Here is a 27,512-nt window from a genome sequence, read left to right as displayed (position 1 = left end):
CACTGGTAAAGGCATTGACACACTGGTAAAGGCATTGACACACTGGTGAAGGCATTGACACACTGGTGAAGGCATTGACACACTGGTGAAGGCATTGACACACTGGTAAAGGCATTGACACACTGGTAAAGGCATTGACACACTGGTGAAGGCATTGACACACTGGTAAAGTCATTGACACACTGGTGAAGGCATTGACACACTGGTGAAGGCATTGACACACTGGTGAAGGCATTGACACACTGGTAAAGGCATTGACACACTGGTGAAGGCATTGACACACTGGTGAAGGCATTGACACACTGGTGAAGGCATTGACACACTGGTAAAGGCATTGACACACTGGTGAAGGCATTGACACACTGGTGAAGGCATTGACACACTGGTAAAGGAATTGACACACTAGTGAAGGCATTGACACACTGGTAAAGGAATTGACACACTGGTAAAGGAATTGACACACTGGTGAAGGCATTGACACACTGGTAAAGGCATTGACACACTGGTAAAGGCATTGACACACTGGTGAAGGCATTGACACACTGGTAAAGGCATTGACACACTGGTGAAGGCATTGACACACTGGTGAAGGCATTGACACACTGGTAAAGACATTGACACACTGGTAAAGGCATTGACACACTGGTAAAGGCATTGACACACTGGTGAAGGCATTGACACACTGGTGAAGGCATTGACACACTGGTGAAGGCATTGACACACTGGTGAAGGCATTGACCGAGGTCCTTACCAAAGAGGGAAATCCTGTGTCTGACAAGAGCTGCCATCTTACAGAACAGGCTGTAAAATATAGGAGAGGAAAGGCAATGAAATAAACAGATAAATATAGGAGAGAAAAAGAAAACAAACTGAGGAAAACAAGAAAAAAATTGTTCACAAGTTTCACGTGTGTATTGTAGTGCCCAGTCTGAAATCAATCTATAACTACCTTCCCTAGACGCCAGGCTAGGTGAGATTTCCTACATATAGCTTACACCTATCTGATCCTCTCAGGTCAATTGGAAGTGTCTATGAATAAGTGACTCTCATTAGAAAACTGTGGCTGGGGATTCTGTGTTGAGATCAGACTGCAGTTCAGAGTTCACCAGTGTGTCCGCTACTGGTCCCTTACCTGGTGATCATCTCCTTCTCCTTGTTTGAGGCGTAGCCACTGCTGCTCAGGTTCTTACTGGGCGAGGACAGGAAGTACATGCTGTGGTTCTTAAAGTACATGTCTATGAGAGGTAGCAGCACCTTTTGGGCAGGTTGGGAGGAGAAGGGATGAATCAAGGCAGAGCTTAGAGACCTTATTCCACAGAGTCTACAATTAATTTCCTGTCTATTGTTAAAAGACTGTACATCCATACCTTGGCGAAGAACTTGATTTCCTGATCGTGAGGCGATTTGTCTGTCTTTCCACTGGTGGCCATGGCCTCTGGAAAAACCAAGGTTCAAAGACGTAAACAATTTAAACTAGACACTTAACTAAATTCTCAATTCCATATTTCAAAGCATATTCATCAAATGTCTGAGTGGACTCACCTAGGTGGGCGATGAACTCCTGAGCCGAGTCCACATTCTTCAGCAACCTCTTGAGGAACGTGTAAGCAAACCTCTTCTCCATGGACGATGAGTCTTGCTCCACGTCCTTCAGGCCTCTGCAGAACATCCATAAGATAAGACACAATAGAACTTCATTGATCTAACTAAAACAGTAGTTATTACTGTGTTCGTCAGCTGATTACTGTGTTAGTCAGCTGATTACTGTGTTAGTCTGCTGATTACTGTGTTAGTCAGCTGATTACTGTGTTAGTCAGCTGATTACTGTGTTAGTCTGCTGATTACTGTGTTAGTCAGCTGATTACTGTGTTAGTCTGCTGATTACTGTGTTAGTCTGCTGATTACTGTTTTAGTCAGCTGATTACTGTGTTAGTCTGCTGATTACTGTGTTAGTCAGCTGATTACTGTGTTAGTCAGCTGATTACTGTGTTAGGCAGCTGATTACTGTGTTAGTCTGCTGATTACTGTGTTAGTCAGCTGATTACTGTGTTAGTCTGCCGATTACTGTGTTAGTCAGCTGATTACTGTGTTAGTCAGATGATTACTGTTTTAGTCAGCTGATTACTGTTTTAGTCTGCTGATTACTGTGTTAGTCAGCTGATTACTGTTTCAGTCAGCTGATTACTGTGTTAGTCTGCTGATTACTGTGTTAGTCTGCTGATTACTGTGTTAGTCAGCTGATTACTGTTTTAGTCTGCTGATTACTCTGTTAGTCTGCTGATTACTGTGTTCGTCAGCTGATTACTCTGTTAGTCTGCTGATTACTGTGTTCGTCAGCTGATTACTCTGTTAGTCTGCTGATTACTGTGTTAGTCTGCTGATTACTGTAATACAGTAAACAGGTGATTTTGATCTGAATCTTCAGGCACAAACAGGAGAAACATTTTCAAAGCATTTCTTCTCAGTGGACTTGACGTTCAGGTGGCATCTCTTCCATTTCAAAACATTCAGTGGCCCACTGAACAAGACATGACAGAATGTAAGAAACAGTGAAGGACTGATTGGTTAACTGATTGGTTTCATGTCCTCTGTGGTAACAGACAGATGCAGTATATGGTGAGATAGTTAGGGGGAGAGTCTGACCTGGTGATAGTGTATCCACTGATCTGAAGAAATTTAAAGAGATCTTGGACCTTCTCTCTGTCTCTGTATTTCTCCTTGGCTGTCAGAGTGTCATAGGGCACCAGCAATGGGTGGCTCCCTCCTCCTGAGACAGACAGCAAACACATCAAACAGTGACTACACTTTCACAAACATACAGTATATACAGTGGGGAGAATAAGTATTTGATACACTGCCGATTTTGCAGGTTTTCCTACTTATAAAGCATGTAGAGGTCTGTAATTTGTATCATAGGTACACTTCAACTGTGAGAGACGGAATGTAAAACAAAAAATCTAGAAAATCACATTGTATGATCTTTAAGTAATTAATTTGCATTGTACCCAGCGTTGTACGAGATCTTCAGGTTCTTGGCCATTTCTCGCATGGAATAGCCTTAATTTCTCAGAACAAGAATAGACTAACGAGTTGCAGAAGAAAGTTATTTGTTTCTGGCAATTTTTGAGCCTGTAATCGAACCAACAAACTCTGATGCTCCTGATACTCAAATAGTCCAACGAAGGCCAGTTTTATTGCTTCTTTAATCAGGACAACAGTTTTTAACTGTGCTAACATAATTGCAAAAGGGTTTTCTAATGATCAATTAGCCTTTTAAAATGATGAACTTGGATTAGCTAACACAACATGCCATTGGAACACAGGAGTGTAATGGGCCTTAATGGGCCTCTGTACACCTATGTAAATATTCCATTAAAAATCAGCTGTTTCCAGCTACAATAGTCAGTTACAACATTAACAATTAACAATTTCAAAAACAAGGACATTTCAAAGTGACCCCAAACTTTTGAATGGTAGTGTATATATATATATATATATATATATATATATATATATATATATATATATATGTACACACCTACAGTGGGGCAAAAAAGTACTTAGTCAGCCACCAATTGTGCAAGTTCTCCCTTTTAAAAAGATGAGAGAGGCCTGTAATTTTCATCATAGGTACACTTCAACTATGACAGACAAAATGAGAAGAAAAAAAAATCCAGAAAATCCCATTGTAGGATTTTTAATGAATTTATTTGCAAATTATGGTGGAAAATAAGTATTTGGTCAATAACAAAAGTTTATCTCAATACTTTGTTATAAACCCTTTGTTGGCAATGACAGAGGTCAAATGTTTTCTGTAAGTCTTCACAAGGTTTTCACACACTGTTGCTGGTATTTTGGCCCATTCCTCCATGCAGATCTCCTCTAGAGCAGTGAGGGGCTGTTGCTGGGCAACACGGACTTTCAACTCCCTCCAAAAAATGTCTATGGGGTTGAGATCTGGAGACTGGTTAGGCTACTCCAGGACCTTGAAATGCTTCTTACGAAGCCACTCCTTCGTTGCCCGGGCGGTGTGTTTGGGATCATTGTCATGCTGAAAGACCTAGCCAAATTTCATCTTCAATGCCCTTGCTGATGGAAGGAGGTTTTCACTCAAAATCTCACGATACATGGCCCCATTCATTCTTTCCTTTACACGGATCAGTCGTCCTGGTCCCTTTGCAGAAAAACAGCCCCAAAGCATGATGTTTCCACCCCCATGCTTCACAGTAGGTATGGTGTTCTTTGGATGCAACTCAGCATTCTTTGTCCTCCAAACACGACGAGTTGAGTTTTTACCAAAAAGTTATATTTTGGTTTCATCTGACCATATGACATTCTCCCAATCTTCTTCTGGATCATCCAAATGCTCTCTAGCAAACTTCAGACGGGCCTGGACATGTACTGGCTTAAGCAGGGGGACACGTCTGGCACTGCAAGATTTGAGTCCCTGGCGGCGTAGTGTGTTACTGAGGATAGGTTTTGTTGCTTTGGTCCCAGCTCTCTGCAGGTCATTCACTAGGTCCCCCCGTGTGGTTCTGGGATTTTTGCTCACCGTTCTTGTGATCATTTTGACCCCACTGGGTGAGATCTTGCGTGGAGCCCCAGATCGAGGGAGATTATCAGTGGTCTTGTATGTCTTTCATTTCCTAATAATTGCTCCCACAGTTGATTTCTTCAAACCAAGCTGATTTTGTTTCTGGTGTCCTTTGACAGCTCTTTGGTCTTGGCCATAGTGGAGTTTGGAGTGTGACTGTTTGAGGTTGTGGACAGGTGTCTTTTATACTGATAACAAGTTCAAACGGGTGCCATTAATACAGGTAACGAGTGGAGGACAGAGGAGGCTCTTAAAGAAAAAGTTACAGGTCTGTGAGAGCCAGAAATCTTGCTTGTTTGTAGGTGACCAAATACTTATATATACTTATATTCCATTATATTCAATTTGCAAATAAATTCATTAAAAATCCTACAATGTGATTTTCTGGATTTGTTTTTCAAAATTTTGTCTGTCATAGTTGAAATGTACCTATGATGAAAATTACAGGCCTCTCTCATCCTTTTAAGTGGGTGAACTTGCACAATTGGTGGCTGACTAAATACTTTTTTTTGCCCCACTGTATATGTATGCCTACATCTTACATAAACATTAACATACACTTCCCACACATACATTTAGCATGCATTATTCCTGGGTGATTACAAGGGACGACGGGCCTTGTGGCTGACTACTCACCTTTACTACTCAGCTCAGCCTTCTTCTTCTTGGCCCAGATGTTGTGGTAGTTCTCTGCTACTACCTCCACCATCCCCTACAAGGGGGAACACACACACACGCGGACATGAAAACAGTCCGTGTTTTGGATGTGTCATGATGAAGCTACTACAGGTAGGGTTTCCTAAACTCAGTCCAAAGCTTGACGAGTTGTTATTTGAATCAGCTGTGCACGTGCACCCGGAGAAAGGAGGGACCGAGGTGGGGAAACCCCAGAACTACAGCAGACCTGAGATCCAATACTATTTTAAATCTTCCAAATACTTCTGAGCGTTTGCTTTGGCCTTTCCTGGATTGGCAGGTGGGCGGGGTTAGTACTTTTGGGATTTTTCTTATTTTTTTCTCATCGGAAAAGGGTATCCTCAAACAAAGCACAACAAATTCCAATAGCATGTGAACCCAGGCCTGGTGTAGAGTGCAGAGCACTACCCATGGCCCACAGCACACGGTACCTGCTTAGTAGCATGCCATCAGATGTTACATTACATCATGACTTCATGACTTGATACAGGGTAAAACATTCTGGAGAACATTGTTCAATAACAACATAAAAACATAGCAATTGTTCCATGACAACAACCTGCAACTCTCTGGATAGAGTACTATTGTTCAGATCCAGTGGTGGTTCAGGGATGAATTCGTTATCGTTGTCCTGTCAACATTAAAAGATAATACAATGAATCATTAAATAAACATCGGTGATATTGATGGGGAAATGTTAGCCATTCAACGTACAGTATATATACACAACCACACTACCTGAGTGGACTCTGAGATCTTGCTTTGTTTCCTGATTAACATGGCCTCTCCCTCCTTGGTCCTCTCCATGTTCCAGCCCAAAGCTAACATACTCCTTAGAGACTCCTTCACTGGCCAGCGGTACGTCTCCCTCTCCTACAAACACAGACACAGCCACACAATGTCCAGTAAATGACCCTTTAAATCAGTCTCTCGTGACAGATTGTTAGCTAGCTACAGTAGCTACTGCGGAGAAAATGTGTTTCTGGATTCTGAGTTTCGCGTTATAGTATCAACAGTACCTTCTCACTGAGTGACAGATTAGGGTTATAATGTCAACAGTACCTTCACACTGAGTGACAGATTAGGGTTATAATGTCAACAATACCTTTACACTGAGTGACAGATTAGGGTTATAATGTCAACAGTACCTTCACACTGAGTGACAGATTAGGGTTATAATGTCAACAGTACCTTCACACTGAGTGACAGATTAGGGTTATAATGTCAACAGTACCTTCACACTGAGTGACAGATCAGGGTTATAGTATCAACAATACCTTTACACTGAGTGACAGATTAGGGTTATAATGTCAACAGTACCTTCACACTGAGTGACAGATTAGGGTTATAGTATCAACAGTACCTTCACACTGAGTGACAGATTAGGGTTATAATGTCAACAGTACCTTCTCACTCAGTGACTTGTAAGGCTTCAGCAGAGGGTGAGTTTTGGCATCATCATCCACGCACTCTCCCATTTTCCATCCCGCTGTCACCTGTAGATCAAGAGTTAAAACATGTTAGTCTAGGAGTTAGGCCATGTTAGTCTAGGAGTTAGGCCATGTTAGTCTAGGAGTTAGGCCATGTTAGTCTAGGAGTTAGGCCGTGTTAGTCTAGGAGTTAGGCCGTGTTAGTCTAGGAGTTAGGCCGTGTTAGTCTAGGAGTTAGGCCATGTTAGTCTAGGAGTTAGGCCATGTTAGTCTAGGAGTTAGTTCATATCAGTCTAGGAGTTAGACCGTGTTAGTCTAGGAGTTAGTTCATGTTAGTCTGGGAGTTAGGCCATGTTAGTCTAGGAGTTAGGCCATGTTAGTCTAGGAGTTAGACCGTGTTAGTCTAGGAGTTAGACCGTGTTGGTCTAGGAGTTAGGCCATGTTAGTCTAGGAGTTAGGCCATGTTAGTCTAGGAGTTAGGCCATGTTAGTCTAGGAGTTAGTTCATGTTAGTCCAGGAGTCAGGCCATGTTAGTCTAGGAGTTAGGCCATGTTAGTCTAGGAGTTAGGCCATGTTAGTCTAGGAGTTAGGCCATGTTAGTCTAGGAGTTAGTTCATGTTAGTCCAGGAGTCAGGCCATGTTAGTCTAGGAGTTAGGCCATGTTAGTCTAGGAGTCAGGCCATGTTAGTCTAGGATTTAGGCCATGTTAGTCTAGGAGTCAGGCCATGTTAGTCTAGGAGTCAGGCCATGTTAGTCTAGGAGTTAGGCCATGTTAGTCTAGGAGTTAGGCCATGTTAGTCTAGGAGTTAGGCCATGTTAGTCCAGGAGTTAGGCCATGTTAGTCCAGGAGTTAGGCCATGTTAGTCTAGGATTTAGGCCATGTTAGTCTAGGAGTCAGGCCATGTTAGTCTAGGAGTCAGGCCATGTTAGTCTAGGAGTCAGGCCATGTTAGTCTAGGAGTTAGGCCATGTTAGTCCAGGAGTTAGGCCATGTTAGTCCAGGAGTTAGGCCATGTTAGTCTAGGAGTTAGGCCATGTTAGTCCAGGAGTTAGGCCATGTTAGTCTAGGAGTTAGGCCATGTTAGTCTAGGAGTTAGGCCATGTTAGTCCAGGAGTTAGGCCATGTTAGTCCAGGAGTTAGGCCATGTTAGTCCAGGAGTTAGGCCATGTTAGTCTAGGAGTTAGGCCATGTTTGTCTAGAAGTTAGGCCATGTAAAGACCTTACATTCAGACTCTTACACAGGAAAGGCAGCGTTTGAACCTAGTTGTTGAGGTTGCAGTACCTTCTCTGAGGACCATTTGACGTGCGAATGCTCTGCAAACTTGTTGGCGATGTAGTCCAGTTTCTCTGGAAGGGAGATACTAGAAAGAAGGAGGAGACAGACACCAATGTTAGTCCTTCATTTTAATACAACCTAGACATTTAGTGCAGTGGTGCTATTCTCCCTCTGCTCCCATCTTTTAGTTCATGGTGCTGTCATGAGGCTGTGTGTTCTGTGGATCCTGACCTTGGTGTGATAATTAGGGTAATTCACCTTGCAAGGGTTTCAATAAGAGCTATTCAATGTCAAAACCCTCTCTCTGTCCCAGGCCACTCACTTGGCAGTGTTGATGGGTTTGGGGTCGAAGTTGCCGTGTGTGTCCACAGACGCCTGCTTCTCCAGGATGACACCGGGGCTGGCATCCATATAGTCAGGCGGTAATGCCCCAGAAATGGCACTCAGACAGGCCATGGCAGTCTTGAACAGGTCAGAGTCAAACTTCTGTATAGGGAAGACAGAGAAATGGCACTCAGACAGGCCATGGCAGTCTTGAACAGGTCAGAGTCAAACTTCTGTATGGGGAAGACAGAGGGGAGACAACAGAGACAGGTGGAGACAGTGGGTGAGGTAACCAACAGAGACAGGTGGAGACAGTGGGTGAGGTAACAAACAGAGACAGGGAGACAGTGGGTGAGGTAACCAACAGAGACAGGGGGAGACAGTGGGTGAGGTAGCCAACAGAGACAGGGGGAGACAGTGGGTGAGGTAACAAACAGAGACAGGGGGAGACAGTGGGTGAGGTAACCAACAGAGACAGGGGGAGACAGTGGGTGAGGTAACAAACAGAGACAGGGAGACAGTGTGTGAGGTAACCAACAGAGACAGGGGGAGACAGTGGGTGATGTAACCAACTGAGACAGGGGGAGACAGTGGGTGAGGTAACCAACAGAGACAGGGGGAGACAGTGGGTGATGTAACCAACTGAGACAGGGGGAGACAGTGGGTGAGGTAACCAACAGAGACAGTGGGTGAGGTAACCAACAGAGACAGGGGGAGACAGTGGGTGAGGTAACAAACAGAGACAGGGGGAGACAGTGGGTGAGGTAACAAACAGAGACAGGGAGACAGGGGGTGAGGTAACCAACAGAAACAGTGGGTGAGGTAACCAACAGAGACAGGGGGAGACAGTGGGTGAGGTAACCAACAGAGACAGTGGGTGAGGTAACCAACAGAGACAGTGGGTGAGGTAACCAACAGAGACAGTGGGTGAGGTAACCAACAGAGACAGGGGGAGACAGTGGGTGAGGTAACAAACAGAGACAGGGGGAGACAGTGGGTGAGGTAACAAACAGAGACAGGGGGAGACAGTGGGTGAGGTAACCAACAGAGACGGGGGGAGACAGTGGGTGAGGTATCCAACAGAGACAGGGGGAGACAGTGGGTGAGGTAACAAACAGAGTCAGGGGGAGACAAACAGAGACAGAGTGGAGACAAACAGAGACAGAGTGGAGACAAACAGAGACAGGGGGAGATAGCGTGGAGACAAACAGAGACAGGGGGAGACAGAGTGGAGACAAACAGAGACAGAGTGGAGACAAACAGAGACAGGGGGAGACAAACAGAGACAGTGGGAGACAGAGTGGAGACAAACAGAGACAGGGGGAGACAGAGTGGAGACAAACAGAGACAGAGTGGACACAAACAGAGACGGGGGGAGACAGAGTGGAGACAAACAGAGACAGAGTGGAGACAAACAGAGACAGGTGGAGACAGGGTGGAGACACACAGAGACAGAGTGGAGACAGAGTGGAGACAAACAGAGACAGAGTGGAGACAAAGAGAGACAGGGGCAGACAGAGTGGAGACAAACAGAGACAGAGTGGAGACAAACAGAGACAGAGTGGAGACAAACAGAGACATAGTGTAGACAGAGTGGAGACAAACAGAGGGTTGAGGTAACAAACAGTCATTAGAAAGTCCTTCAGACTGTCTGTCACTTTCTCCCTTTCTTTTCTCTCTGTCTCGTTGTCAAATTAAATCAAACTTTATTTGTCATATGTGCTGAATACAGGTGTAGACCTTACCGTGAAATGCTTACTTACAAGCCCTTAACCAACACTGCAGTTCAAGAAATAGAGTTAGAGTTAGATAATAAAATTACAGAACAATAAATAAACTATATACAGGGGTTACCGGTACCGAGTCAGTGAGTGGGGGTACAGGTTAGTAGAGGTAATTTGTACATGTAGGTGGGGGTGAAGTGACTATGCATAGATAATAAACAGTGAGTAGCAGCAGTGTACAAAACAAAAGGGGGGGGGGGGGGTCAATGTAAATGGTCCGGGTGAACATTTGATTAATTGTTCAGCAGTCTTATGGCTGGGGGGGTAGAAGCTGTTAAGGAGCCTTTTGGACCTAGACTTGGAGCTCCGGTACCGCTTGCCGTGCAGTAGCAGAGAGAACAGTCTGGGTGACTGGAGTCTTTGACAATTTTTTTGGGCCTTCCTCTGACACCGCCTAGTGTATAGGTCCTGACGTGAGTGCTACGGGGTGGTCGTCATTTAGGCAGGTTATCTTCGCATTCTTGGGCACAGGGACTATGGTGGTCTGCTTGAAACATGTAGGTATTACAGATTTAGTCAGGGAGAGGTTGAAAATGTCAGTGAAGACTTGCCAGTTGATCTGTGCATGCTCTGAGTACATTCCCTGGTAATCCGTTTGGGCAAGCGGCCTTGTGAATGTTGACCTGTTTAAAGGTCTTACTCACATTGGCTACGGAGAGCGTGATCACACAGTTGTTTGGAACAGCTGGTGCTCTCATGCATGTTTCAGTGTTGTTTGCCTCGAAGCGAGCATAAAAGGCATTTAGCTCGTCTGGTAGCCTTGCGTCACTGGGCAGCTCGCGGCTGGGATTCCCTTTGTAGTCCGTAATAGTTTGCAAGCCCTGCCACATCCGACGAGTATCGGAGCTGTTGTAGTAGGATTACATTTTAGTCCTGTATTGACGCTTAGCCTGTTTGATGGTTTGTCTGAGGACATAGCTGGATTTCTATAAGTTTACAGATTAGTGTCTCTCTCCTTGAAAGCGGCATCTCTTGTGTTTAGTTCGGAGTGGCTGTTGCCTGTAATCCATGGCTTCTGGTTGGGATATGTACGTACGGTCACTGTGGTGACAACGTTGTCGATGCACTTATTGATGAAGACAATGCCATTGGATGAATCCCAGAACATATTCCAGTCTGTGCTAGCAAAACAGTCCTGTAGCGTAGTGTCCGAATCATCTGTCCACTTCCGTATTGAGCGAGTCACTGGTTCTTCCAACTTTAGTTTTCGCTTGTAAGCAGGAATCAGGAGGATATAATTATGGTCAGATTTGCCAGATGGAGGGCGGGGGAGAGCTTGGTACGCGTCTCTGTGTGTGGAGTAAAGGTAGTCTCAAGTTTTTTCTCCGGTTGCACATGTGACATGCTGGTAGAAATTAGGTCAAATGGATTTAAGTTTGCCTGCATTAAAGTCACCGGCCACTAGGAGTGCTGCCTCTGGATGAGCATTTTCTTGTTTGCTTATGGCCTTATACAGCTCGTTGAGTGCGGTCTTATTAATGCCAGCCTTGGTTTGTGGTAGTAAATAGACGGCTACGAATAATATAGATGAGAACTCTCTTGGTAGATAGTGTGGCCTACAGCTTATCATGAGGTACTCTACCTCAGGTGAGCAATACCTCGAGACTTCTTTAAAATTAGACATTGCGCACCAGCAGTTATTGACAACAAGACACACACCCCCGTCCCTCGTCACGCTGATGCGTGGAAAACACGACTCGGTGAAACATAAGACACGACTCGGTGAAACATAAGATATTACAGTTTTTAATGTCCCGTTGGTAGGATAGTCTCAACCATAGATCATCCAATTTATTCTCCAGTGATTGCACGTTGGCCAATAGAATCGATGGTAGTGGTGATTTACTCACTCGCCTCTGAATCCTCACAAGGCACCCTGACCTTCTCCCTCTGTATCTCTGCCTTTTCTTCACGAGAATGACAGGGATTTAGGCCTGGTCTCCGGAAAGCAGTATATCCTTTGCGTCGGACTCATTAAAGAAAAAATATTTTTCAGTTCAAGGTGTGTAATCGCTGTTCTGATGTCCAGAAGCTCTTTTCGGTCATAAGAGACGGTAGCAGCAACTTTATGTACAAAATAAGTTATGAACAATGTGAAAAAACAAACAAAATAGCACAGGAGCCTGTAAAACAGCAGCCATCCCCTCCGGCGCCATAATATCTCCTGCTCTCTTAGACATGGGTAGTTGGGTCAAAAGAGGACATGTCTGCTCCTGCAGGGAGAGAGGGGAGCATAACAAGGAAGAGAGAGAGAGAAAAATAGAGAAAGAAAGAAAGAAAGACAGACAGACAGACAGACAGACAGACAGACAGACAGACAGACAGACAGACAGACAGACAGACAGACAGACAGACAGACAGACAGACAGACAGACAGACAGACAGACAGACAGACAGACAGACAGACAGACAGACAGACAGACAGACAGACAGACAGACAGACAGACAGACAGACAGACAGACAGACAGACAGACAGACAGACAGACAGACAGACAGACAGACAGACAGACAGACAGACAGACAGACAGACAGACAGACAGACAGACAGACAGACAGACAGACAGACAGACAGACAGACAGACAGACAGACAGACAGACAGACAGACAGACAGACAGACAGACAGACAGACAGACAGACAGACAGACAGACAGACAGACAGACAGACAGACAGACAGACAGACAGACAGACAGACAGAAAGAGAGACAGACAGACAGACAGACAGACAGACAGACAGACAGACAGACAGACAGACAGACAGACAGACAGACAGAGACAGAGAGAGAGACAGACAGAGAGATAGAGACAGAGAGAGAGAGCAGAAACACACTGCAGAGCCAGAGAGCAGTGATCTGTCACATTCTCATAAATTATTAATATTTCAGCCACACTTTAGCTCTGTTCACAGTCTCTCTCTCTCTTCTGCTTCCTAGAGAGACACACTCAGACTCTGGTGATTTAAAAAAACCTCAGTCATAATAAAAGCCTCAGTCAAACAGTTACTGAACCTGGAAACAGAACAACAGTTACTGAACCTGGAAACAGAACAACAGTTACTGAACCTGGAAACAGAACAACAGTTACTGAACCTGGAAACAGAACAACAGTTACTGAACCTGGAAACAGAACAACAGTTACTGAACCTGGAAACAGAACAACAGTTACTGAACCTGGAAACAGAACAACAGTTACTGAACCTGGAAACAGAACAACAGTTACTGAACCTGGAAACAGAACAACAGTTACTGAACCCGGAAACAGAACAACAGTTACTGAACCGGGAAACAGAACAACAGTTACTGAACCTGGAAACAGAACAACAGTTACTGAACCTGGAAAGACAGGTTTCTTAAAACACACAGTGATTAAATTGAGCAGGGACCTATTTGCCAGGATCCGGGCCCTTTCGTGGCATGAAAAAAAAATATTCAGCCCGCGCCTGATATTGTAAGAATTGTTTTGGGCTCAGGATTATAACTGATGTTTTTTAGATGGAAACCAGTCAGACATAAAGTCATGTACCGTAAGACTTTAAGCCTCCATTAGCATTATACAAAGTGCCTTCGGAAAGTATTCAGACTCTTTGACTTTTTCCACATTTTGTAATGTTATAGCTTTATTCTAAAATGTATTAAATAAATACAAATCCTCAGCAATCTACACACAATACCCTACAATGACTGAATGCAAATGTATTAAAATTCTAAAACAGAAATACCTTATTTACATAAGTATTCAGACCCTTTGCTATGAGACTTGAAATTTAGCTCAGGTGCATCCTGTTTCCATTGATTATCCTTGAGACAGTTCTACAATGTGATTGGAGTTCACCTGTAGTAAATTAAATTGATTGGACATGATTTGGAAAGGCACACACACATGTCTATATAAGGTCCCACAGTTGACAGTGCATGTCAGAGCAAAAACCAAGCCATGAGGTCGAAGGAATTGTCTGTAGACCTCCGAGACAGGATTGTGTCATGCCACAGATCTGGGGAAGTGTACCAAAACATTTCTGCAGCATTGATGGTCCCATCATTTTTAAATGGAAGAAGTTTGGAACCACCAAGACTCTTCCCAGAGCTGGCCAGACGGAAGCTACTCTTCAGGAAAAGGCACATGACAGTCCACTTGGAGTTTGCCAAAAGGCATCTAAAGACTCTCAGACCATAAGAAACAAGATTATCTGGTCTGATGAAACCAAGATTGAACTATTGGCTTGAATGCCAAGAGTCACGTCTGGGGGAAACATGACACCATCCCTACAGTGAAGCATGCTTGTGGCAGCATCATGCTTTGGGAATGATTTTCAGTGGCAGGAACTGGGAGACTAGTCAGGATCGAGGCAAAGATGAATAGAGCAAAGTACAGAGAGATCCTTGAGGAAAACCTGCCCCAGAGTGCTCAGGACCTCTGACTAGGGTGAAGGTTCACCTTCCAACAGGACAACGACCCTAAGCACACAGCCAAGACAATGCAGCAGTGGCTTCGGGACAAGTCTCTGAATGTCCTTGAGTGGCCCAGCCAGAGCCCGGACTTGAACCCGATCTCTGGAGACACCTGAAAATAGCTGTGCAGCAAAGCTCCCGATCCAAGTTGACAGAGCTTAAGGGGATCTGCAGAGAAGAATGGGATAAACTCCCCAAATACAGGTGTGTCAAGCTTGTAGCGCCATACCCAAGAAGACTCGATGCTGTAATCTCTGCCATAGGTGATTCAACAAAGTACTGAGTAAGGGGTCTGAATACGAATGTAAATGTAATATTGCAGTTTTGGGGTATTGTGTGTAGATTTATGAAGGAAAAAAACAATTTAATCAATTTTAGAATAAGGCTGTCACGTAAAAAAATGTGGAAAATCTCAAGGGGTCTGAATACTTTCCCGAAGGCGCTGTACATGTAAAAGCAGTCCTGAGGGAGAACGAAGGGTCTGTAGATTACACATAACAGTATCATCCGTACCTTTGTTGAGAGCGAGTCGAATATTCCCCAGAAGAGTTTTTTGGTGAGCAGCAGTTCTTCCTCTGAGGCCATACCGGAGCTCCCCAGCCCCGAGGGAAGACAGTAGTACTTCCAGCTCTGCTCATAGTGTTCAGTCAGCAGCTGGAGGAAACACAAAAGGAAAAGTCCGTATCCCGCTGCTGAAACCCTTCTAGGTAGTAGCTACTAGCGGAAAGTAAGATGATGAGAGGAAATTAAGATGAATCGTTTTGGTGGTGGGTGGTCAGAAGTTGGAGGAAATAAATTCTGAAAAAAGTTAACATATCTCCATCCCACTGATGCTAAATTCAGGTATTTGTACCCCTGTGTTCTTCCAAACTGCTGGAAGTATTCACGTCAATATCCTATTAAGATTCTGTAAATGAACGTACATGAAGGTAAAAGTCTGGTTCCTGTTTAAATGAATTTTCTATGTACAGTATGTACTCGGAATGTACTTGAACTAGATACCGTGTTATCAGCTAGGAGTGAGACAGATGTGTCATCAGACAGAGGTCACACCTACAGTATATCAGCCCCCCCCCCCACCCAGGGGAAAGAGAGAGACAGGAAACTACAACTAGAAGAAACTGAGATGAAGAGGGGAAGTGAAGACTTCTTGTTTATGTGAGCGGAGGGAGGGAGAGGAGGGAGAGAGGGAGGGAGAGGAGGGAGAGAGGGAGGGAGAGGAGGGAGAGAGGGAGGGAGAGGAGGGAGGGAGGGAGGGAGGGAGGGAGGGAGGGAGGGAGGGAGGGAGGGAGGGAGGGAGGGAGGGAGGGGGTGAGGGAGGGAGGGAGAGAGGGAAGAAGAGGAGGGAGGGAGAGGAGGGAGAAAGGGAGGGAGAAGAGGGAGAGAGGGAGGGAGAGGAAGGAGAGGAGGGAGGGAGGCTAGGGGTGTCAACCGAGCTGTTCTCACCCATAACAACAAGGGGGGGGGGGGGGCTAGTGTTGACAGGCCCCTTACAGTACCCTGTGAGAACGGGATCTTACCCTGAGTGGCATCTTGCAGTACTCTGTGAGAATGGGATCTTACCCTGAGTGGCATCTTGCAGTACTCTGAGCATGGGATCTTAACCTGAGTGGCATCTTGCAGTACTCTGTGAGAATGGGATCTTACCCTGAGGGGCATCTTGCAGTACTCTTTGAGAATGGGATCTTACCCTGAGTGGCATCTTGCAGTACTCTGTGAGAATGGGATCTTACACTGAGTGGCATCTTGCAGTACTCTGTGAGAATGGGATCTTACCCTGAGTGGCATCTTGCAGTACTCTGTCAGCAGGGGAACATCGAACACCAGACGTCTCAGCAGCTGTTGCATCATGGAAGGGCGCAGGTGTCTGTAGGGCAGCAGGTGGAAGAGAAACATGTGATTGACACATACAGTCAAATATGAGGATATCTCAGGTTGGAAAATAATACTCTGACTAGTAATTCTGGAAAACCAGTGAATTTTGTGAAAATTATTGGAATTTTGCAACCCTAGCTTTGACCTAAAGCTACCACAGCTACATATTGGTCGACAACTGAAAACCCAATAGTTACAGGAGACTCCAGGGCCTCAGCAAGGCCTTAGAGGTCCACGGAGGGGTTTTAGAGAACTGAGAGGTTCATAACATGGTGTGAGTCTTTGTTAATACTTACTTGCAGATGGCAAGCAAACACTCCTCGATAGAGTCTCTTTGGGCCTTGGTGAGGGAGCGTCCCTTGGACAGCCGATAGATAGTGTGGAGGGTAGAGTCAATGAGCGCTGCGTAGTGCTCCGTGCCTGAGAACTGGTCAGCACACCTGGTCAGCAGGGGAAGCAGGGCCGAACCGATGTACCTGTTCATGGCCAAAGCGGTCTCTGTGGTGCTTAACACATCCTAGAGCCAAGGGACAGAATTACATGAATGAGAGCGGATAGACCAGTGGCCATCACCAACACTGGATTTCTTGACTCAAATCCTTTGAGTAGGTTTATTTATTGCTCAGTTTCTCCCTAAAGCATCAATACAGTGCCCACAAACTACTGGTTCTGGACATCTACAGGAGGTTATGTGTTCCAACCTAGCACTAACCCAGCCGGTTCAGCTTAACAACTAATCATTAGAGCTGGGCTGAAAGAAAAGCCTGCCAACCCAATAGCTTTCCAAGACCAACGGTTGGTGACTGACTGACCACTGTAAACAAACAACTAAACACCGTAAACAGCAACTAACCACTGTAAACAACAACTAACCACTGTAAACAACAACTAACCACTGTAAACAACAACTAACCACTGTAAACAACAACCAACCACTGTAAACAACCAACCACTGTAAACAACAACTAACCACTGTAACCAACAGTAGTAAACAACAACTAACCACTGTAAACAACAACTAACCCCTGTAAACAACACCTAACCACTGTAAACAACAACTAACCACTGTAAACAACAACTAACCACTGTAAACAAACAACTAACCACTGTAACCAACAGTAGTAAACAACAACTAACCACTGTAAACAACAACTAACCACTGTAAACAACAACTAACCAATGTAACCAACAGTAGTAAACAACAACTAACCACTGTAAACAACAACTAACCACTGTAAACAACAACTAACCACTGTAACCAACAGTAGTACACAACTACTAACCACTGTAAACAACTACTAACCACTGTAAACAAACTACTAACCACTGTAAACAACACCTAACCACTGTAAACAACAACTAACCACTGTAAACAAACTAATAACCACTGTAAACAACACCTAACCACTGTAAACAACAACTAACCACTGTAAACAACTACTAACCACTGTAAACAAACTACTAACCACTGTAAACAAACTATTAACCACTGTAAACCACTACTAACCACTGTAATCAACTACTAGCCACTGTAAACAAACTATTAACCACTGTAAACCACTACTAACCACTGTAATCAACTACTAGCCACTGTAAACAACAACTAACCACTATAAACAACTATTAGAGAGAATCTCAGCACGTGAAGTACGCAACCATACATCAAGAGACTGTTTGGTTCCCCCTGTGAGTCAGATGATATCCCTGAGGCCACGGTGACCCCTAAGGCAGACTGTTTGGTTCCCCCTGTGAGTCAGATGATATCCCTGAGGCCACGGTGACCCCTAAGGCAGACTGTTTGGTTCCCCCAGTGAGTCAGATGATATCCCTGAGGTCACGGTGACCCCTAAGGCAGACTGTTTGGTTGCCGCTGTGAGTCAGATGATAACCCTGAGGCCACGGTGACCCCTAAGGCAGACTGTTTGGTTGCCGCTGTGAGTCAGATGATAACCCTGAGGCCACGGTGACCCCTAAGGCAGACTGTTTGGTTGCCGCTGTGAGTCAGATGATAACCCTGAGGTCACGGTGACCCCTAAGGCAGACTGTTTGGTTCCCCCTGTGAGTCAGATGATATCCCTGAGGTCACGGTGACCCCTAAGGCAGACTGTTTGGTTCCCCCTGTGAGTCAGATGATATCCCTGAGGCCACGGTGACCCCTAAGGCAGACTGTTTGGTTCCCCCTGTGAGTCAGATGATATCCCTGAGGTCACGGTGACCCCTAAGGCAGACTGTTTGGTTGCCGCTGTGAGTCAGATGATATCCCTGAGGTCACGGTGACCCCTAAGGCAGACTGTTTGGTTCCCGCTGTGAGTCAGATGATAACCCTGAGGTCACGGTGACCCCTAAGGCAGACTGTTTGGTTCCCGCTGTGAGTCAGATGATATCCCTGAGGTCACGGTTACCCCTAAGGCAGACTCTTTGGTTCCCTCTTTGAGTTAGATTATATTCCTAAAGTAGACTGTTGTAGCAGGTATTGAGATAAATGGGGACTGTCAGCATCACTTTCTCTCTCTCTCTCTCCCAAAGGATTATGGGTAGATACAATTACAGAGGTCCGTCCCATGGCGATGGTCTCCCATGGCTACAGCCTCTGTGCCAGCATGGGGAATACTACTCCTCTCCCTCAGGACGAGACAGAGCTGGGATGAAAGCAGTTTTATCTCCCTCTTCAGAGGACGATGAGTAAAGAAGACCATGAGATCCAACAGACTTTTCTCAAATACATCAGAGAGAAGTTTGTTGTGGTGGATCCTCATTTAACTTGATTCACATGGAGAAACAGCAGTCAATATTTATCCAGTCAAAATAACAACTCATCAACTCTGTGATTGTTGTCAGTAGAGTATTTTGATAAACATTTTGTTACACATACAAGAAGTCAGTACACACTATGGTGAGAGGATTAATTAATATATATATTGATTGATTGGTTGATTGATATATGAATGTTTGCTGTGTTTTCTCATTGACTGACTGACAGACCGACGACAGACAGAATGAAGGCTCACTCCTACTCACACCTATTAGCTCACTGACTGACTGGTTCACTCACTGACTGACTGGTTCACTCACTGACTAACTGGTTCACTGACTCACTGACTGGTTCACTGACTGACTGATTGACTGACTGGTTCACTCACTGACTGGTTCACTGACTGGTTCACTCACTGACTGGTTCACTGACTGACTAACTGACTGACTGGTTCACTCACTGACTGGTTCACTGACTGACTAACTGACTGACTGGTTCACTCACTGACTAACTGGTTCACTGACTGCCTGGCTGACTGACTGGCTTACTGACTAACTGACTGACTGACTGGTTCACTGACTGAGTGGCTGGCTGACTGGATGAGTGGTTCACAGACTGGCTGACTGACTGGTTCACTGACTGGCTGACTGACTAGTTCACTGACTGACTTGCTGGCTGACTGACTAGTTCACTGACTGACTTGCTGGCTGGCTGAATAGTTCACTGACTGACTTGCTGGCTGACTCACTGAATGACTGACTGCTACATTGATTGACTGTTTCACTGACTGGTTCACTGAGTGACTGAGTGACTTACTCATTGACCTATTCACTGACTGGCTCACTGACTGGTTTACTGGCAGAAGGACTGATAGATTGATTTGTCTCTCCTACTCACCGTGTCCAGGGAGGCGGAGGCGCGGAGGTCAGGCAGGAAGCCCACCTCCAACAGGTGTAGCAGAAAGCTCTGGTCCTCCACGCCGTACACACGGTCCAAAAACAACACCATGGGGGCCTTGTGGTCCGGACAGAAACTAGCCGACATGTCTGGCTCTGTCACACTACCGTCTGGGGGTGGAGGAGGAGGTAGAGGAGGAAGAGGAGGGGGTAGAGGAGGAGGTAGAGGAGGAGATAGAGGAGGAAGAGGAGGAGATAGAGGAGGAAGAGGAGGAGGTAGAGGAGGAGGAAGAGGAAGATGAGGAGGAGGTATAGGAGGAGATAGAGGAGGAGGTAGAGGAGAAAAAGGAGGGGGTAGAGGAGGAGGTAGAGGAGGAGATAGAGGAGGAAGAGGAGGAGGAGGTAGAGGAGGAGGTAGAGGAGGAGGAAGAGGAAGATGAGGAGGTAGAGGAGGTGGTAGAGGAGGAAGAGGAGGTGGTAGAGGAGGTAGAGGATGAGATAGAGGAGGGGGTAGAGGAGGAGATAGAGGAGGGGGTAGAGGAGGTGGTAGAGGAGGAAGAGGAAGAGGTAGAGGAGGAACAGGAGATAGAGGAGGGGGTAGAGGAGGTGGTAGAGGAGGAAGAGGAAGAGATAGAGGAGGAAGAGGAGATGGTAGAGGATGAGATAGAGGTGGAGGTAGAGGATGAGATAGAGGTGGAGGTAGAGGAGGAAGAGGAGGAGGTAGAGGAGGAGAAGGAGGAGGAGATAGAGGAGGAGGAGGAGGAAGATGAGGAGGAAGGGTAGGTAGAGGAGGAAGAGGAGGAGGAGGAAGGGGATGTAAAGGAGTTAGAGGAGGAACAAGTATGAGAGGAGGAAGAGGAGGAGGAGGAAGGGGATGTAAAGGAGTTAGAGGAGGAAAAGCAAGTATAAGAGGAGGAAGAGGAGGTAGAGAATGATGAAGAGGTAGAGGAGTAGGAAGAGGAGGAGGAAGAGCAGGTAGAGGATGAGGAGGCAACAAAAAATAAACCAATTTATAGAAGAGGTGAGAGGGAGTTTAGTCGTTCCACTAACACAGCATGGTGTAAATGGAAAGATAAGAAAGGAGAAGTGTAGAGCTCAATAAGGTGTCACATAGAATTATATGTAACATATCTACCAGGTTTAATAGACGATGGGAAGAGAAACACGTTATCTGAAAACGCTGAGTGTGTGGAGAGCAGACTAGGACAAGCAGAGAGAAGTCATTGGAAAAAAGACATTTACAGTGTAATGAAGGATCTCTTGGGAGAATACTTCACTGTGGGAAACAGATTATATGAAGGGAGAGAGGTGGCAGAAGAAGTTCACTCAAGTAAGAGAGATACTGTATGCTTTATCATTAGGATTTATCATGAAGAAAATTGAAAATGGGAAAGGTTGATTGGATTTTTGCCTAAGAAGTCTATAGTTACTTCTCCACTACAAACACATTTTCCGTGCTGCGACTTCATATACTATAACCAAACATGACAACTATTAGATAAAGTACAAATTGGTTAAGCGAAGACCTTGCAGTCTGCAGTATTTCTTTTTCAGTGGAAACACGGACTGAGAAATGGTTAGAGGCCTACTCCTCAAGGTGAAAGCAGACAACCCAATCAGGAAAATGTAAGAGCCTTTACCTCATACGGCTGACAGATTTCTGTTGTAGCCCAAGATGTGGCTGTGAGTGGAATAGGATATAAAAGCCGTGGCACCACCAGATGAACCTTCTACTACAGTGTAACATGTGTTTACCATTAAAACACAGCAGGGTCTTGCTGACTAGAAACACATTGTTTCCATGCTTCTTCACCATTCTTAATCAACAGAGTAATGTTTCCGAACAAAAATGTTTCCGAACCAAAATGTTAGTTTAAAAATGTTTTGATACAACCAGTACATGTTAAAATAGGACATTAATCTGAGCTCTTTAGTCATTGGGTCCTACCTTTATTGACAATGGGCATCTTGAGTGGTATACTGATGATGCCCACCAGGTCTGTGGTAGGAACCAGGGAGCGCAGGATGGCCCGGATACGCAATGCCTCACCTTTACCCTTATTGATCAACTGAGAGAGAGGGGAAGAGAGAGGGGGGAGGAGAGGAAGAAGGACGGGAGAGAGGGGAGGGATAGGGAGAGGGAGGGATAGGGAGAGAGATAGGGAGGGAGGGAGATAGGGAGAGAGGGAGAGAGAGAGAGAGGGAGGGAGGGATAGGGAGGGATAGGGAGAGAGATAGGGAGGGAGGGAGGGATAGTGAGAGAGGGAAGGATAGGGAGAGAGAGAGGGAGAGAGAGAGGGGGAGGGATAGGGAGAGAGGGGAGGGAGGGATAGGGAGAGAGATAGGGAGTGAGAGAGAGCGAGCGAGAGCGAGCGAGCGCGTGAGAGAGAGAGAGAGCAGCACAGTGCATGGAGGACTGTGAACGGAGCTGAAGTGTATCTGATAATATGTTGATGATGGATCTTGGGGGTGAGGGCAGCATGCCAAACAGACAGAAGACAGGAGAAAGACGAGGCACTGATCTAACTTCTGCAGCTGTGAAGAAACCATAAACTTGCTCAGGGTCACCAGAAACATTAGCCCTCAACACATCGTTTGTCCGATAACTCAGGACATGTTTGGACAGTTGTTTCTTTTTTTTCCGTTGACCTTGATGTTGTTTCTCAAGATTGTATCTCAATGAGACTATCATCAATAAACAGAGGTTTGATAATAAAATATAAAGAATAAAAGGTGTTGTCACTCACGTGCATCTCAGGGGCGCAGCGTCCCAGCAGGTCAATAAGGGCAGAGTAAAAGGACATGATGGCGTTTCCTGTGTGGGCAACCTCTTCCTCCTCATCCTCACCAGACCTAGGACACAGATAAACAAGTCCTTTCTAAATGAGTTGAAAGGTCATCTCTAGATGTACGGCTAAATTCCTCCCTAACTGAATTAATAAAGCTCATGGTTTTAAAAAGCTCCATAGCAGATTGTCAGATTCCACTTCCACCACCTCTATACATCTGCATTTCTTGTAAAGGAATTGAATTGAAGCTCAACTTTGAAATTAAAGCTCAACCATGAATTGAAGCTCAACCTTGAAATTAAAGCTCAACCTTGAATTGAAGCTCAACCTTGAAATTAAAGCTCAACCTTGAAATTAAAGCTCAACCATGAATTGAAGCTCAACCTTGAAATTAAAGCTCAACCTTGAATTGAAGCTCAATCTTGAAATTAAAGCTCAACCTTGAAATTAAAGCTCAACCTTGAATTGAAGCGCAACCTTCAATTTAAATCTCAACCTTGAATTGAAGCTCAACCTTGAATTGAAGCTCAACCTTAAATTGAAGCTAAACCTGTCACGACTTCCACCAAAGTCGGTCCCTCTCCTTGTTCAGCCGAGGTCGACGTCACCGGTCTTCTAGCCATCGCCGATCCACCTTTCATTTTCCATTTGTTTTGTCTTGTCTTCCCACACACCTGGTTTCAATTCCATCATTACATGTTGTGTATTTAACCCGCTGTTCCCCCCATGTCCTTGTCCCGAATTGTTTATTATAGTGCTTGTGCACGTTATGCTGGTGTTTAACGGGCTTTGTTTACTCATTGATTTATGGTTCTGTTTACGGTGGTTTTGTTTATTAAACTGTGCCGATGGAAATCAGTTTTTGCTCTCATGCCTTCTCTGCCGCCAGTATGCACCCTCTACAGGACTCCGGACTAAACTGACGGGGTCAGCAGGAGCAGGTACCCCGGGTATAGGCGTGGAGGAGCGCGTCCGGGAGCACGTAGCAATGCTCCACCATCTTGGCACCGCCATGAACCGCATTGTCCAGACAATGGACCACTAGGAGAGACAGGGAGTTCTCCCAGCACCTCCACCAGCACAACCGGGGTCTCCACTACACGCCCCTTCTTCTCCTGGTCCCAGTGGGATTCGTCTCTCCTTTCCCCAGGAATACGATTGGATGGCTGCGAACTGCCAGGGGTTCCTGTTGCAGCTGGACTTATACCTGGCAACGGTCCACCCGGCTCCTTCGGGCCGTGAGAGGGTGTCCGCCATCGTCTCGTGCCTCACCGGGAAAGCACTGGAGTGGGCCAACGCCGTGTGGAGAGAGGAAGATGCGGCATTGGACCAGTTTGAGGAGTTCACTCGCCGCTTCCGGGCAGTCTTCGACAACCCGCCCGAGGGTAGAGCGGCCAGGAGCGCCCAGGCTGCCGGCGCGGGATGGAACTACAGGGCCCTAATCGACCATTATTGATGCAGTCTGCTGGAGGATGTCCATTGGGATTTGGCCTGCAGAGACACCACCATCAAATTCGACCAGCTGGTGGACCTGTCCATCCGGCTGGATAACCTGCTGGCTACCCCTGGACGTTAGATCAGGGTCTGTTCGTTCCATCCCCCCGCACTTCCTCTCCGATACCCATGGAGCTGGGAGGGGCAGTGCACAGGGAGACCGGAGGGGACTACAGCTCGTGCACCATCTGTGGCCGCAGAGGTCACTCTGTCGGTCGGTGCCGGATTGGTTCCTCTGGGTATCGAGGCAGCAGGCAGGGCGCTCATGCGTCACTCCGGGTGAGCCAGCACCATTCTCACCCAGAGCCCTCTGTTACACATATGTTTGTGTTTGTCACTTTTCCTGATTTTTCCCCGCATTCCCAGCATAAGGCTGATTCAGAAGCGACAGGGAATTTTATGGATAGATCGTTCGCCCATAGTTTAGGGATCCCCATTGTTCCCGTGGCTGTGCCCTTCCCCGTTTACGGCTTAGATAGTCAACCATTAGGGTCATGGTTGATTAGGGAGGCCACCGCTCCTCTGGGCATGGCGACGCAGGGGTGCACAAGGAGAGAATTAGTCTCTTCCTTATTGACTCTCCTGCATTTCCCGTGGTGCTAGGCCTACCCTGGTTAGCGTATCATGACCCCACTGGTTCTTGGCCACAGAGGGCTCTCACAGGGTTTGAGTCAATGCATGAGGTGCGCTTCTTCACCAAACTAGATCTCAGGAGTGCTTAACCTGGTGCGTATCCGGGAGGGAGACGAGTGGAAGACGGCTTTCGGTACCACCTCAGGGCACCATGAGTACCTCGTCATTCCGTACAGGTTGATGAATGCGCCATCAGTCTTCCAAGCCGGGATTTTCAGGGACCTGCATGGGCAGGGTGTAGTGGTGTATATTGATGACATTCTGATATACTCCGCTACACGCGCCAAGCATGTGTCCCTGGTCCGCAGGGTGCTTGGTCGCCTGTTGGAGCATGACCTGTACGTCAAGGCTGAGAAATGCCTGTTCTTCCAGCAGTCCGTCTCCTTCCTAGGGTATCACCTCAGGGGTGGAAATGGAGAGTGACCGCATTTCAGCCGTGCGTAATTGGCCGACTCCCACCACGGTAAAGGAGGTGCAGCGGTTCTTAGGGTTTGCCAACTACTACCGGAGGTTTATCCGGAGTTTTGGTCAGATAGCGGCTCCCATTACCTCACTGCTGAAGGGGGGCCCATTGCATTTGCAGTGGTCAGCTGAGACGGACAGGGCTTTTAGTCACCTGAGGGCTCTTTTTACCTCGGCTCCCGTGCTGGCCCATCCGGATCCCTCTTTGGCGTTCATAGTAGAGGTGGACACGTCCGAGGCTGGAATAGGAGCTGTGCTGTCTCAGCGCTCGGGTATGCCACTGAAGCTCCGCCCCTTCTTCTCGAAGAAGCTCAGCCCGACGGAGTCGAAACTATGATGTGGGGGACCGGGAGCTGTTGGCTGTCGTCAAGGCCTTGAAGGCGTGGAGACATTGGCTTGAGGGGGCTAAACACCCTTTTCTCATCTGGACTGACCGCCGCAATCTGGTGTACATCCGGGCAGCGAGGAGACTGAACCCTCGCCAGGCAAGGTGGGCCATGTTTTTCACCCGTTTTGTGTTCACCCTTTCCTACAGACCAGGCACCAAGAACGTGAAGGCAGACGCATTGTCTCGGCTATATGACACAGAGCTGCGGCCCATGGATCTGTGACGACTCTCCCACTCTGTCTGCTGTATTCTGTCTTTGTTCTTGTTTCCTTATTAGGATGCCGGTGGGCGGAGTTGGGAGGGTCGTCAGCTACATGGGAAACACCTGGGCCAGGTGTTTCCCAGGATGAATAGACCTCGTCCACATTCATGGAGGAGACTCTCTCCATGCAGACACCTTTGTAGATTGTGTTGTGCTTCTTGGTGGCCTTTTGTTTGTTTGCTTTGGCACCTTTCAACACCCTGCATTATCTCATTCATGCATGCAAAACACTCACTTACACTACTGATTACTGATTACACACACCATTGTATATTTTCCTTAGTTGCTTTAGTTAAATAAATATATATTTATTATCTCCACGTTGTCTACCTTTATTACGGGCTTTGAGACGGTTCGTGACAGATCCCACTCCCATACTCCCCGCCCCCGTCCAGTGTCCCGCCGGGCGTCTCTACGTCCCGTCTGCCGTTCGTGACCGGTTGATCTATTGGGCCCACACGTCACCCTCCTCTGGTCATCCTGGGTTCAGTCAGACAGTGCGCTGTTTGAGCAGGATGTACTGGTGGCCTACCTTGGCTAAGGACGTGAGGGTTTATGTTTTCTCCTGCTCGGTGTGTGCCCAGTGTAAGGCTCCTAGGCACCTCCCCAGAGGGAAGCTACACCCCTTACCCGTTCCACAACGGCCTTGGTCGCACCTGTCGGTGGATTTTCCTACCGATCTTCCTCCCTCACAGGGTAACACCGTGATCCTGGTTATTGTGGATCGGTTCTCTAAGTCCTGTCATCTCCTCCCTCTGTCCGGTCTCCCTACGGCCCTACAGACTGCGGAGGCCTTGTTTACACACGTCTTCCGGCACTACTGGGTGCCTGAGGATATAGTGTCTGATCGAGGTCCCCAGTTCACATCTAAGGTCTGGAAGGCGTTCATGGAATGTCTGGGGTCTCGATCAGCCTTACTTCAGGTTTTCACCCCAAGAGTAACGGGCAGGTGGAGAGAGTAAACCAGGATGTGGGCAGGTTTCTGCGGTCCTGTTGCCAGGACCGGCCGGGGGAGATGGCACAGAAATCGCTTCGCCACTCCTCCACTAACCTCTCTCCCTTCCAGTGCGTGCTGGGGTACCAGCCGGTTCTGGTGCCTTGGCATCAGAGTCAGACCTAGGCTCCTGCGGTGGACGACTGGTTCAGACGGAGGAGACATGGGAAGCTGCCGTGTTCACCTTCAGCAGGCCATGCTGTGCCAAAAAGAGAACGCAGACCGTCACCACAGTGAGGCCGGGTCCGGGTCTGGCTCTCGTCCCGAAATCTGCCCCTCCGCTTGCCCTGCCGGAAGCTGGGTCCGCGGTTTGTGGGGCCATTTATAGTCCTGAGGAGAGTGAACGAGGTTTGTTATAGGTTACAGCTTCCCCCAGATTACCGCATTAACCCCTCGTTCCATGTGTCTCTCCTCA

At 46.7% G+C, this 27,512-nt stretch overlaps 1 protein-coding gene across 2 annotated transcripts in view; it reads right to left on the bottom strand.

Annotated features, from left to right (window-relative positions):
- The window catches only part of LOC110521100 (ryanodine receptor 3), a 266,242-nt gene that overhangs the window by 75,362 nt on the left and 163,368 nt on the right, over positions 1-27,512 (bottom strand). For both annotated transcript variants that reach the window (XM_090233224.1, XM_036976224.2), the window contains 17 exons: positions 22,823-22,928; positions 22,024-22,144; positions 20,077-20,246; positions 16,724-16,944; positions 16,329-16,419; positions 15,066-15,206; positions 8,319-8,482; positions 8,003-8,081; positions 6,697-6,786; positions 6,029-6,163; positions 5,850-5,921; positions 5,231-5,306; positions 2,644-2,767; positions 1,543-1,658; positions 1,368-1,435; positions 1,133-1,254; positions 752-801 (listed from right to left, as the gene is read on the bottom strand). In XM_090233224.1, coding sequence (XP_090089350.1) covers positions 752-801; positions 1,133-1,254; positions 1,368-1,435; positions 1,543-1,658; positions 2,644-2,767; positions 5,231-5,306; positions 5,850-5,921; positions 6,029-6,163; positions 6,697-6,786; positions 8,003-8,081; positions 8,319-8,482; positions 15,066-15,206; positions 16,329-16,419; positions 16,724-16,944; positions 20,077-20,246; positions 22,024-22,144; positions 22,823-22,928 — 1,946 coding nt within the window. The remainder of the gene's footprint in view (positions 1-751; positions 802-1,132; positions 1,255-1,367; positions 1,436-1,542; positions 1,659-2,643; positions 2,768-5,230; positions 5,307-5,849; positions 5,922-6,028; positions 6,164-6,696; positions 6,787-8,002; positions 8,082-8,318; positions 8,483-15,065; positions 15,207-16,328; positions 16,420-16,723; positions 16,945-20,076; positions 20,247-22,023; positions 22,145-22,822; positions 22,929-27,512) is intronic.

Source organism: Oncorhynchus mykiss, chromosome 4, assembly GCF_057628025.1.
Source record: "Oncorhynchus mykiss isolate SJ-2025 chromosome 4, ASM5762802v1, whole genome shotgun sequence".
Lineage (NCBI taxonomy): Eukaryota > Metazoa > Chordata > Actinopteri > Salmoniformes > Salmonidae > Oncorhynchus > Oncorhynchus mykiss.
Note: the sequence above shows the minus strand (reverse complement) of the source record. Positions and strands in the feature narration are given on the sequence as shown.